Raw genomic sequence first — 13809 nt, 5'->3', positions numbered from 1 at the left:
AAATATTACTTTTTATACGAAATATTATGCGTTTATTCTTAAAATATGAGCACGTTCCTCAGGAAATATTACGAGTCTTTCTGGAAATATTAAGATATTTTTCTGGAAATTACTGTGGCGGATGTTCCGCCTTTAATCTCGAAATCTGCCGTTTCTATTGGCCCTGCGCCGCCCAGCGGAGCCGTGGGCGTGGCCAGCAGTCAGAACTCGACATTCCGATTCCCATTGGCTGAGCGGAGCCTCTGCTGCTGCTGCTGACGTCACCACCGTCCTCGTGACTCTGCCGTCAGCCCAGCTGCGCTGAGGAGCCGGAAGTCAGGGCAGTTGTGGGACCGAGAGCCGAAAGGGGAAAACAGTCGCTTTAAGGCCGAGTTTAGTTCGTGCTGTCGGGCTGTTTCTGACCGCGGAGGAGCGCCATGCCGAACATGGAGCGTATCCTTCTGTAAAAAGGCGGCTGGAGGCGAGGCCGCGGCAGGGGCAGGCCCGGGAACTGCGGCTGGGTTCAGATGAGGGTTTGTTTGTTTGTTTACCGACTGAAGCTGCAGGCCGGACTTTCTGATTCCTGGTCTAAAATCACGAGATTTCTCTTCGAATTTCCTCCATCTCGCTGTTTATTTTCTAGTTTAGGTGTTTGTGTCTGATTAGGAGCAGATTTGACGAAGCTGAAGTTAGCGTTAGCTTCTTGTTCCAAGTTTCCCGTTCCACCTTAAATAGCTCAAACGGCGCAGCGGTCTGTAGGGCGCCAGGGTGTAACGGCGGCCCCATTTAAGGTGGAACGGGGCATTGAAGTAGGAAGCCACCTTTAGCCTCGCACAGATTTAGAGGTGCTTCTTTGCTGTGTGAGGCCACATCTGCCGGGTTTTGTTGATCGATTGAGGTCATCTGGCTGACCTTAGCGTCAGTATAACTTTGTACAACCAACAAAAATAACTTTACACATTTTATCTGTTAAAATAAGATGCAGCTCATATTTGGTGAATCCTTTTGTTCCTGTGACGTACTGGCCGCCTTTCCGTCCACACCTGCGTTACAGGTTAGATGGGTTTGTCAGCGAAGTGCGGTGTTGGTGACTATCTGCTTATCAGAGTGACGTCCTAAAGGGACTTTCCACCCTGAAACTAGAGTTTTAAAGGGGAAATCCAGCCATTTGTAAACATTGCAGCATAGCTCAGCAGTTGAGATGTAAACAGTCAGTCAGTCATTCAGAGGGGTCTGGTGTGGTTCAGGTGTCTTTACAGTGGTGGTGATGGGAACCAGGCGTCGCCATGACTACAACACAGATATAGACATTTTATTTACCATCCAGAACCACCAGAGAACCTACACGAGTTTATATGGAAAGTCGATAAATCTGAAATAATAAGTTTTCTCGCAGCACCCTGCATGTATCCCTCCACCGTGAAGGTGTTTGGAGGGGAAAAATATATTTTTAGGCCAAAATCTTCTCAAAACTATTGTAAAACAGTCCCTACGGCACCAGGCAGCGCTTTTATAACCATTTAATGTAGTAACTTTATGTGAGGGAGCTTTTAGAGGTGGACATCTGGTTCCTATCACTGCCACTGTGAACAGTTCTGACTCTCTAGCACAGAGATTCCCACAACAAACAACTTTGAATGGCTTTGTGTACATTTTAACCGTTAAATTATGCAGGAATTGAGAAAAATGGATTGACCTTCCCTTTACTATGTTATTGCAGTGTTCTGTAGCACGACATTGCATCCCTCAGCCTCATTGGTTTGACATAATCCATAGTTTTACATTGTTTTGCTGTAGCTGTGGGAAATGAGACAAAAATATATAACTGTAAATAAAGACATTTTCTCAATAGAAGATGTGCATCATGGTATTTAGCTTTTCTGCGGTTGGGTAAGTTGATACAAACAAAAAAGAACCAGAAGCGCCGCGTTGATTGTGTTTTACATACTGCACCACATTAAATGCAGTGAAATAGGACTAATCGTGCTCTTTGTTGGTCAATATTGTTAAAGTACTGACGATGTCCACAAGTTAGAAAGCGTGTCGTGACATTTATCACGATAAAATATTGCCATATTGCCCACCCCTGATATTAATATATGCATTTTCAAATAATACCTATGTTTACATGCGGTATGTTGGTACCCCCCCCCCCCCCCGTTTAATTTTATTTGAGTACTTTATTCATTGAAGTCATGGTTCTTTTATTTGGTATGGGTTCTGGCTTCCCTGCCCTCTTTTGTTAGTGTACACTGAGCTCATGTTACTGCACTGAGTCACTGTCACATATAAACACTGACCCTGACGCGCTGAGATGTCCTGCTGTCACATGTCAGCCTGTTTAGTGACGTCAGGCGCATCTCGGCTGCACTTCCTTGTAACTCCTTAACCTTTGACTCCAGAGCATTTGTTTAACCTGAAGTTCGCGGCCAAAGAGTTGCAGCGAAACTCCAAAAAATGCGACAAAGAAGAGAAGGTGGAGAAAGCGAAAGTGAAAAAGGTGAGTTGGTTTGCTGGCGGAGACGAAGCCAGTCTAGTTTCTACAGGTGAACTCCGGCCAGGACTGTAACGGAGGTGATAAGAGTCTCGGATATGATCTCCGTCTGTTCTGTTATCACAGTTAAATATTTGACTATAGATATAGATAATTGTTTAGTAATATCACCTTTTCTCCTTTTTAATACTTTCTTGATTTTTGTTGCCTTTGATTAAGCAGTGAGGTTCTTTTTAATTTTGTATTTTCATTATTATTATTATTATTATTAAATGTTTTACGTGTTTGATGTGAATGAGTAGTCATTATTTTTCCTTGCCCTCTGGTGCGTGGTGATGTCATCAAAAATCTCTATCTCTTTCAAAGGTGGGAAAAAGCTAATTACATTCTGGTTACAATAAAACGAGATTTTAGTGATAATTTGTGTTTAATGTCACCACAGAAGAGATTAAATAAATAAATAAACGGGACATTTTGATTTGCTTAATTTAAAGTTGCGTTTATATAAAGGTGTTGTGTAAACAAAGATTAATATAGAATTGTTGTGTCTTGGTTGTCTAGGCGATTCAAAAGGGTAATATGGAGGTGGCACGTATTCACGCCGAAAACGCCATCAGACAGAAGAACCAATCAGTGAACTTCCTCAGGATGAGTGCCAGAGTCGACGCTGTGGCAGCAAGAGTGCAGACAGCAGTCACTATGAACAAGGTAAGTACACACATGCATACGTTTACTATGAACTTGTATACAATGGACAGTGTAGAAAAGAGGTGAAGAAGAGGGTGCAGGCAGGATGGAGTGGGTGGAGACGGGTGTCAGGGCTGATGTGTGACAGAAGGATAGCAGCAAGAGTGAAAGGGAAGGTCTACAAGACAGCAGTGCGTCCTGCTATGATGTTTGGTTTGGAGACTGTGGCTCTGTCTAAAAGACAGGAGGCTGAGCTGGAGGTGGCGGAGATGAAGATTATCAGACATCCTGTCAGACTCCTCTGTCTCTGAATCTGATCAAGAGTATATCTGATGTGAACGCTATTGCTGCAGGGCTGTTTCTGGGCTTCTGATTGTGGGGCACTGTCTAAACGAATGGACTACAGCTCAGCCTCTTTGCTGGTCAGTCGTAGAGACAGAGTCTGCAATAAAATCTTTCTTGATCAAATACTCTAACAAGAGCTCTTTATTTGTGCCAAAATACTGAGGTGGGCACTCAGACAGTCTTATTTGCTTTGTACATGTCACCTCGCCGTTCTGCTGATGCTTTTATTTAAATTCTGGGTGAAATAATTCAACTACATGCCAATGTGTGTGATTTCGTGTTCGCATAATCAGTACAGGCCAGTTAGATAACACAAGCTAGGAAAATGAGAAGTTCTCGACTGTACAGTGTCCCTTTTATTTAAAGGTGCAGTTTATGATTCTGGAGAACGATTGTTGAAATTTGAACTCGAGCAAAACAAATACATCCCTCCCTTCGGGGCTCCATCAGAAGCTCTACCCCTGAAATTCATGGATGCACATTGCCAAGGCTAACCACCTATAGCTGGGTTTTAGATTAGCAAACTGTCACTATAATTTCTGCTTGCTATCTGGAAAATTCATAAACAGGACAAAACAATACTGACCTACTGCTTCTGTGAAACAGCAGAAAAAAGTTAATGTTACCCACCTGTCAAGTAGAGCGACCTCCTCATCCCTTTTCATGCATTTAACTCTCAATGAAGCTGAAGTCAGCTTCTTTATCGCCAGCTTTTTGTTCAAAATTTCCTATTCCACCTTAAATGGTGCGTCAACTAGACTACATTCAGGTGCCTCAGCTGCTTGTTCGAATTTTTCTGTTCCACCTTAAATGGTGCGTCGACTAGACTACATTCAGGTGCCTCAGCTGCTTGTTCGAATTTTCCTGTTCCACCTTAAATGGTGCGTCAACTAGACTACATTCAGGTGCCTCAGCTGCTTGTTGGAATTTTCCTGTTCCACCTTAAATGGAGCCTTTACAGTGCGTTATTATTGGTGCATTAAATTCGAACATATATAGACAAACGTTTGTATAGCTACGCTGTTATATACTTATAACATGTTATGTATGTTATGTAAGTTATGTATGTCAGCGACCACCTGCCGCTGGATCCGTATTAAGAACAGTTACCATACAGCATGGCTATGTAAACTGAAAGGGTTCAAAGGAAAGATGCAGGGGCATTGTGGGAAATGTAGTGCTTGTTTTGAACGTGTGTGATCATAATGTTTGTTCTGTGCTGTTCAGTCTGCAACGGAGGTGGGATAATTCTTAGCTAGCGTATTGACTTTTCCCCATTTTAACCTAGGCCTGAACATTTATGGCTGCAGAAGTTCAAATTAGTCAACAATCGACAGTAAAGCGGGGAAATTTATAAGCTTTGACTCCTGTGATTTATAGTTGGACACGTCGGCGTTCTTCTGGGGCATGTAGTAGTGAAGCCCCTGGAACCTCTAAAGCGCTTCTCCTGTCAGTCAAACTGCAGATTAATCATGAAGCCAATTCAAAAATGGGCATTTTTACTCAGTAATCGGTTACAGTTCAGTAGTCATGGCAGCTTTACTATTAATAAGATACACGCATGCAGGCTATTGTAACTGCTGTTGTATTGAACATGCTGCATAAACACGGAGGAAAGGCAAGTAAACCCTTTGACACCCCCCCCTACAGGTCACCAAGTCCATGGCAGGAGTGGTGAAGGGAATGGATGCAACTCTGAAGAGCATGAACCTGGAGAAGGTGAGTGGTGTGGGTGAAAGGTGAAATGGAGAAAAGGTCAGTTTGAGTTCAGAGGAGATGCAGTTTTGATGTAAAGATCTGTCTCCTCATTGGTTAGATCTCAGGTTTCATCGGTCAAGTCTTTCACCAGTCACAGTGTAGTCGTGCTGTTTTCTCATTGGTCAGATTTCAAGCCTGATGGACAAATTTGAGCACCAGTTCGAAACTCTGGATGTTCAGACACAACAGATGGAGGACAGCATGAGCAGCACTACAACACTTACAACCCCACAGGTAACACACACACAGGCACAATGATCATCACTTATATTCGCATAAAATCACACATAATACAGGCTTCTCCACGCACACATGTGAATTGGTGCGCTGTGTTCATCATATGTAAGAGATGTTTATATATTTCAGAACCAAGTGGACACCCTGATGCAGGAGATGGCAGATGAAGCAGGGTAAGAAAGTCAACGTCATCCTCCAGCGCTGAATCTGCATTTGTAGTAGTACCTGAAGGCTCCAACACACTATATTCAGACAAGCTGTTGTACCTAAAGGCTCTAACGGGTTATGATTTGGCAATCTGCTGTAACTGAAGTGTTGACCATGCTATGTTTTGGGAGGCTGCTGGAGCTAAACAGAACCAAAGCTGTTGGACCTAAAGGCTCGAACACACTACGTTTAGACAAGCATTTGGACCAAAAGGCTCTAACATGCTATTTTCTAGCCAGTTGCTGGAGCTAAAGGCTTGAACATACTATGTTCAGACAAGCATTTGGACCTAAAGGCCCTAACATACTATTTTCTGGCCAGCTGCTGGAGCTAAAAGCTCGGATGCGCTGTGTTCATATCAATGTTATTGGCCTAAAGGCTCTAACACAATATAGCCAGGCAAATGTCTGGACCTAAAGGCCTGACATGCTTGGTTCAGACAAATGGTTGAGCCTAAAGGCTCCAACACTGTATCCAGGCAGAGTGTTGGACCTAAAGGCTCTGATGCACTGCATATGGACCGGTAGCTGCTCAGATTAGTTCTTCAGTTAGCAAAATGCCGTGTGAAGTGACCATTTCTGCATGTGTTTATGTGTAGGTTGGATCTGAACATGGAGCTTCCACAGGGACAGACTGGAACAGTGGCCAGCAGTGTGGCGTCCACAGAACAGGTAATAATACACCCATACACGTAGAAACTCATCTGCACTTCCAAACACACTACATCATTTTATAAAAATATGGATGCATATATGCAACTCGGTTGCTTTGGGTCAGTATATCAGCAGAAATATTATGCCCTGATAATTAGAGCCTTTTTTAAACCAAAAAAGCTAATAAAAATAATATTTATATTATTGTCCCCCCTGTGAACTTCTGCTGTTTTATTTGAGTTAAAGAAGTGTAACCATTGAGCTAACAAATGACAGCGACAGTTCTCAGTCTAAATAAATGATTGGAGTGTAAAATATAAATCTAAAATATCAGTGTAAAACGATATCTGCCAGTGTTATTGGATATCAGAATTTTTAACCCCTTAAAATTTCCATATGGACTTGGTGTAGCATAGTGGGTTCACACATGCTGTTGGACCTAAATGCTAGAATAGGCTATATTCATACAACCCATTGTGCCTAAAGGCTCTAATATGCTATGTTAAGACAAGTTACTGGACCTAGTGTCTCTAACATGCAATGCTTAGGCAAGTTGTTGGACCTAATGTCTCTAGCATACTATGTCCAGAAAAGCTGCTGGTTCTGGATAAGATTTATTGTAAAATGCATAATTTATGTGTGACATAACTGCTGGTTGGACCCCAGTTAACTTATCCAGTATGTCCTATAAAATCTGTGTCTCTCTCCCTCTCCCTTTCTTTTTCTTTCTCCCCCCCCCCCCCCCCCCCCCCTCTCTCTCTCTCTCTCTCTCTCGCTTTCTCTCTCTCTCTTTCTCTCTCTTTCTCTCGCTTTCTCTCGCTTTCTCTCTCTCTCTAGGATGAGCTTTCTCAGAGGCTTGCCAAACTCAGAGATCAGGTGTGAGCAGATCAACATGATTGTGTTTGTGAGAGAGGACAGACTGACAGAGTGTGTGTGTGTGTGTGTGTGTGTGTGTGTGTGTGTGTGTGTGTGTGGTGTGTGTGTGTGCGTGCGCACGTGTAACAGATATTGTGTTCAGTGGTCGCCAGAGGATGTGGGCTTCATCATTATTCTCCATTTTTGTGCGTCTTTACGTTTTTAATGACATTTAAACTTTGTGTCCACGCACGGCTGCTTTTTACGAGATGTCTCCGATCTCATCGCACCTGCCTGCTGCTTCAGAAACGAGCCATTCGGTCTGTTTAACGGTAACGCCGACCGTTTCTTTAGGCCTGCCTGACCTTCACTGAGTATGTTAAATGTTGAAGCTCCTTCTGCAGATGTTGAGCGCGCTCAGCTTGTGGGACATCATCAAACTGAACATCGCTGTTTTCGCACCTTAGACATTAAAAAGGAGTTAAAAAGCTCTTTGTGTGGACACAGAGACTCCTGCCCAACAAGTTGGCACCATAGCCAAACACTATGATGGTGAAATGTGTGAATACTTGCCTCATTTACTCCTTTCTCACGGTTATCCTGCAGCACTTTATCTAGAGCCTTGATTTATAACATGATGCTAACATGGCTAACGGTCTGCTCCTGCCTAATGCTAATTATTAGCTAGCAGGTTCTGTGTTTTTAGCAGTGTTAGCGTTTTTGTGACGCTCCCATTGGTTCAGCGCTGGGGGGCAAAGAATTCACAGAACAAAATAACATTGGTGAAAAATCACTGAGTTCGTTTACGTGCACTTAATAATCCATCATAATCGGATATCTGCAGTTATCAGATTATACAAATGGTCAGAATTAGTTCTAGAAATCTGATAAAGAGGCTGGATTTCAGCTCAGAAATTCTCTGTGAGCTCTTACTCTGATTGCACGCTTGATGTAATGAAGTCCATGTAAAAGCACACACTGAGTAATGTAGCTGTTAATCAAGTAATCTTAACATATTTACAGCACTTTTACTTTATATACATAACATTTGTAACTACTGTAACTGCATTATTGAGATCCTGCTGGTGGGGGTTTCCTCCCTTTCCAACTTGCACACACAAGCAATTTGAGGGATACTTGCACCCCTTGTGGAGAACCTGCAGACTGCTAAACACAGCTTTATGATGGCCTGTAGGTGGAGTGATGGTCACTGAACAGATGTTATACTAAAGGCTGTAGATAAAGTGCTACAAAACCTTTACTCTCCCGACTGTGTGAGAATGTATTTCTCAGTGTATGCAATGTTGGGTTATTTCCCTTCCTCTGATTTTCTTTTCAGTTGTCTTTATCCGCTGTTTGTGTAATATCATATATCTGAACATTAATGGTGAATGATTTTTTTTTTCTTTTTTCCCCCAAGGTACCTAAATTTATATACAATATAAAACGATATGGAAGCTTTAAGACAACATCTCAGTTATTTATTTTCACTTCTTTATTGGGCTAGATGATCCATATCAGAATTTCATTGTGTTTTTGGGCTCATGTTGGGGGAAGTACTGTCTGCTGACAAAGATAAAGAATTAAAATAAATATTTTATAACATTTACTTCCGACTCCTGTGTAATTTTGTTTTCGTTGTATCACCGTTTCACTGCAGCATCTCTGAGCGATCTCTGATTGGTCCACCGGGTCCAGGATTAGCAGAGCGGAGGACGGCGAGTGGTCCGTTGGGTTCAGAGTAAGCAGAGCGAAGAGCTTTGATCGGTCCGTTGAGTTTGTTGCCGTGACAACCTGAAACAGAAAGATGGTTTTTCGTGTTTTCCCACTGAAGCTGCCCATCATTTAACAGAAGCGACAGGCAGGACTTTGCGTTTTTAAAGGCAGGAAAACAAAGCAAAAATGAATAAATAAACAAATAAATTATGATGAACTCAAAGGGGAATTCCACGGATATTTAAAAACTTCATAATTAAGTGGTTGAGATGTAAACAAAGCCGTTCAGAGTGGCTTAGTGTGGAGGTAATTCTGCAACGTTTGTAAGTGAAAATAAGTGATCACAGCCTCTACGGATTAAACACGGCATCTCTATGCAAATTTAAGTATTTTAAGTTTTTTATTTTATTAAATGTGTTCAACTCTGTTATTGTAACCGAGTTTTAACACATTAAAAAAAAAAGTCAAACCCAAAATGGGCCTGAAATTTGCACTTTTTCCACATGTACCCCCCCCCTGACCCCAATCCCCCCCGTACTGAACGTACTGAAATTTAATTTCAGTACGTTTAAAGCGTTCGTAAGCATGTCTAATAAAACAATGCTAGTGGTACTAATCGTGTTAATAGATATTAATAACATGGTAGTTAATTAGCAGTAACACATTCTTATTGTAACAAAACGACCCTTTTTAACCAATTAAAGTTGTAGTTTTCACAAAAAAAAGATGGTTCTTCAAGGGTTCTTTAGTAAAGAAAATGGTTCTATATAGAACCATGAACACTCAACCCTTTGCATCATGAAAAGGGATCTTCAGACTGATGGAGAACATGCTCTAGATGGTTCTATATAGAACCATGAACACTCAACCCTTTGCATCATGAAAAGGGATCTTCAGACTGATGGAGAACATGCTCTAGATGGTTCTATATAGAACCATGAACACTCAACCCTTTGCATCATGAATAGGGATCTTCAGACTGATGGAGAACATGCTCTAGATGGTTCTATATAGAACCATGAACACTCAACCCTTTGCATCATGAAAAGGGATCTTCAGACTGATGGAGAACATGCTCTAGATGGTTCTATATAGAACTTGTTTTAAAAAGGGTTTTTCTATTGTTATGATGTCAAGTATTTTGATGTTCTGTAGAATCTTTTCATGAAGGGTTTTATTTAGAACCATCCACAGCACATTCTCCGTCAGTCTGAAGAACCCTTTCACACTCATTAATCATCCATTCCTTTATGAAAAAACATAATATTTAAATGTGTATAATAAACATGTACTAGGATGCGTGTGGATCAGACACAGCAGTGCAGCTGGAGTTTTTAAACACCTCAGTGTCTCTGCTGGACTGAGAATCGTCCACCAACCAAAAACATCCAGCCAGCAGCGTCCTGTGGGCAGCGTCCTGTGGGCAGCGTCCTGTGGGCAGCATCCTGTGGGCAGCGTCCTGTGACCACTGATGAAGGACTAGAGGATGACCAACACAAACTGTGCAGCAGCAGATGAGCTGTCGTCTCTGACTTCACATCTACAAGGTGGACCGACAAGGTAGGAGTGTCTATTAGAGTGGACAGTGAGTGGACACAGTGTTTAAACACTCCTGCAGCACTGCTGTGTCTGATCCACTCAGACCAGCACAACACACACTAACACACCACCACCACGTCAGTGTTACTGCAGTGCTGAGAATGACCCACCACCCAAACAGTACCTGCTCTGTGAGGGTCCATGGGGGTCCTGACCACTGAAGAACAGGGTAACAGAGTATCAGAGAAACAGATGGACTACAGTCTGTAACTGTAGAACTACAGAGTGCAGCTATACAGTAAGTGGAGCTGATAAGATGGACAGTGAGGGTAGAAACGAGGAGGTGGTCAGAATGTTCTGCCTCATCAGTGTATATATAAATACATTTAAAGTGTGTGTGTGTGTGTGTTATAAGAAAAAACCTTGTATCTCCAAAATGATAACTTTACAGGAAATGGAAAAACTTTACTTTTAATGTAAGTCAATGGAAACACACACACACACACACACACACACATTTTCTTTGTAGATTCTGTTTACTGCTTTAACAGAACACCTAGGGTCAACATCGTCAGATGAGGGTCATTCTCAAAGAGAAACCTCAGGATCGAAGAGAACATCGATTAGAACATCCCTGCTGTGTCTTTCGCCAACTTTACCTGCACTTTACCATAAAATATAACCACTGACATGCATCATAAATCTTAGTAGTGCATTAATGTGTGAATCGGTTTAACATCTAATGAGACATGATGGACAATTCAGGCCTTCAGCGTTCGCTCAACTCTTCCAACAGGACCTTTGCGCAGATTTTGAGAATAAACCTCTGAAGGAGGAGTTAAAGGTGGGAATGGAGTGTGTTATTCAGACGGGGATCCTCTGGGACGAGCGCAGGTGAGCCAGGCTGAGGACGTCTACGTAAATGTCCTAGTCGTTAGTGTCTCCTCCCACCCCCCCACCCCCTTTCTTTATCTTACCTGCTGCTCTCTGGTCCTCAGTGCTGTGTGGAGGGGAGAGATGACGCAGTGCTGAGGAGTGTGTGTCGCCGTGAAGAGTGAGATGTGTTCTTTATCAGCATTACAGCGTGTCCCGTTACCCTGAACCTGAGGAAACAACAACAGGTGAGCTCACACACGCTCACACACGCTCACACACACTCACACACACTCACACACACTCACACTTTGTAAAGTGTGTTTTTTTTAGTTCACGTCGGACCGTTCTGGACTAGATAGCTGTTAAAAGTTAAAATTCGATTCTAAATAGAGCAAAAAGGGCTGTTCTGTTGTTACGATGTCAAGATTTTTGGTGCTGTAAAGAACCCTTTTCACAAAGAGTTCTGTAGAGAACCATCTGCAGTACATTCTCCATCAACCTGAAGAGCAGTTTATGGTTTTAATCATGCAAAGGGTTCTTTCAGTGTTCATGGTTTTAGCGCCAAAATTGTTATGATGTCAAGCCCGTAACAATACAAGTATCATTTTTGGTGCTATGCGAAGGGTTCCATATAGAACCATTAAAAACACACAACTGATTACTGATCTGAAGACCGGTGCTCCTGGAGCCCCAGGTTGGCTCAGGTGTAGAGAGATTCTGTGCTGTGTTTAGTGTTGTGTGTCATTATATTCAGTACTGTGTGTCTCTGGACTGTGACTGTATTTAGAACCTTCTTCTGTCTATTCTTGTTTATCGCTACATGGTCACGTCTGTCACACCTGTCACTTGTCATGTGTAGGCGGAGCCTAATCTTGGCATCAGTCCTGCTATAAAACTGCATCAGCCCAGTGTCTTACAGGCTGGCTGGGTGTCTGAGACCTCCACTCAACGAATAAACTTCACTGCTCCAGACATCCAGCGGGTCCCCTGGTTAAGTTAGGGTTTGGATTCTTCAGTCCACGAGGCCTTCGTGACGTCCATACATAGACATTTATAAACATGTCATTCATCATAGGGTTTAATTTGCCAGCTGTAATGTAAAGTGGACCCGACACCTGCGTCCAGTGATACTGGTCATATTTTCTGGCGTTAGACTTTTCATGACACTGTCGAGGATGAAATGATGTGAGTCACAGTGACGTAACGCTGCCAAATCAGGCTGCTTGAATGATATTGAGCCCTCTAACCTCATCAGCGATAAAAGGAATAATAATGAGGGGGCGGAGCGTGAATAGATGCTTTTAATTGCGGAACGTTTTAAGTGCCGGGCCTTTTTTAGACTTTTTCCTGTGGATGACGTGTTTCTGTACTGGACCCTTGGTTTCCCTTAGAAAAGCAAATTTTTATCATTTTATGATTACGATCATTATGATTCACGTCTGTTGGGGTGTGAAGATCATTTTGTAACATTCAGAATCACATAAATGTTGTGAAATTTAAATATGTTTGTTGCCTAAAAGCAACACTGACAGTGTAATAAATTAGCTATTAGCAGGTGAAATGTCTCTTATGCAGCCACTTGAGGGAAAACGGCAGTTATTGTTTAGTTTCTCTTTGTTTGTTCTCTCGAGATTTATTTTTTTATTTTAAAATATTCTGTAATGTAGCATTCAACATTCATTGTTTTACCTGCCACCAATTTTTTATTCATTTTTTAATTTTCTTTTAAATTTTTTGATTAGATTTGCTTGAAAATGATTTGATTAGTTATTTTTTTAGAATAGGTCAAACTGTTATTTCTGTAATTTTCAGATTTTATAGATACATTTGCACAATGTTGCCTCAAGGCAACTTATCCCAACAGGACCTCAGCACACATCATTTAAACAAATATATATTGTCATTGATTTTAAGAATCACTTGAATTTTATGCAAGAAAACTGAACCAAACATTTAATAAAAAATCTGTAATCTCTATATTAAATCTATAATAAAGCGTGCAATAGCGGGTAAGGCATGTCATCAGTATTATATCACTGTGATATACATTAAGCTACAAAGTCAGTTGTTATAAAATGACGTCATTATATAACTAAATGTCAGAAACAGATGACATAATGCTCCATCAACTTGACATCAACGTTGACAAAAGCAGCCTTTATGATAGACGACGCCTGTTGGAATAAGCTTTAATACACGTCTATATACGCCTATGTCGTTTGTTATTAATGGCTTATACAGGTGTCTCGTAGTCTTATGAACACTACAGTAAAGAGCTGCCAGGAAAACTGAGATGAGGGAGCGGCTGCAGAACTCTTGAAGGGTTTATATGTGTTGTATAACAGCAGCTTGTCATCAGCCATGTGTGTTTGGTTGTCAGCGGTGATGGTTTCTCTTGAGACCACCTCATTGTGAGAGTGCGTTTCTTCTGGGATGTTTCTCTGAGCAGTGTGTGCCATCTGG

The 13809-nt window shown here is 41.8% G+C and overlaps 2 protein-coding genes across 2 annotated transcripts in view; both read left to right on the top strand.

Moving 5' to 3' along the window:
* Positions 1-273: 273 nt before the first annotated feature.
* chmp1b (chromatin modifying protein 1B) lies at positions 274-8824 on the top strand. The gene is made up of 8 exons (XM_017724629.2): positions 274-432; positions 2382-2479; positions 3035-3181; positions 5156-5224; positions 5390-5497; positions 5630-5673; positions 6306-6378; positions 7198-8824. The coding sequence occupies exons 1-8, from the start codon at positions 417-419 to the stop codon at positions 7240-7242; spliced, it is 600 nt and encodes a 199-aa protein (XP_017580118.1). The 5' UTR covers positions 274-416; the 3' UTR covers positions 7243-8824.
* Positions 8825-11476: 2652 nt separating this feature from the next.
* cnga2b (cyclic nucleotide gated channel subunit alpha 2b) overlaps positions 11477-13809 on the top strand; it is a 20415-nt gene continuing 18082 nt past the window's right edge. Inside the window, exon 1 of the mRNA XM_017724628.2 lies at positions 11477-11591. The gene's annotated coding sequence lies outside the window, so the exon portion shown is untranslated. The remainder of the gene's footprint in view (positions 11592-13809) is intronic.

This window comes from Pygocentrus nattereri, chromosome 23 (assembly GCF_015220715.1).
Source record: "Pygocentrus nattereri isolate fPygNat1 chromosome 23, fPygNat1.pri, whole genome shotgun sequence".
NCBI lineage: Eukaryota > Metazoa > Chordata > Actinopteri > Characiformes > Serrasalmidae > Pygocentrus > Pygocentrus nattereri.
Note: the sequence above shows the minus strand (reverse complement) of the source record. Positions and strands in the feature narration are given on the sequence as shown.

Excerpts from the sequence above, each read along its gene's own strand:
- chmp1b (XM_017724629.2), top strand. Across the intron at positions 5,674-6,305 it reads GAGATGGCAGATGAAGCAGG|GTTGGATCTGAACATGGAGC; the intron begins GTAAGAAAGTCA and ends GTTTATGTGTAG. Across the intron at positions 6,379-7,197 it reads GTGTGGCGTCCACAGAACAG|GATGAGCTTTCTCAGAGGCT; the intron begins GTAATAATACAC and ends CTCTCTCTCTAG.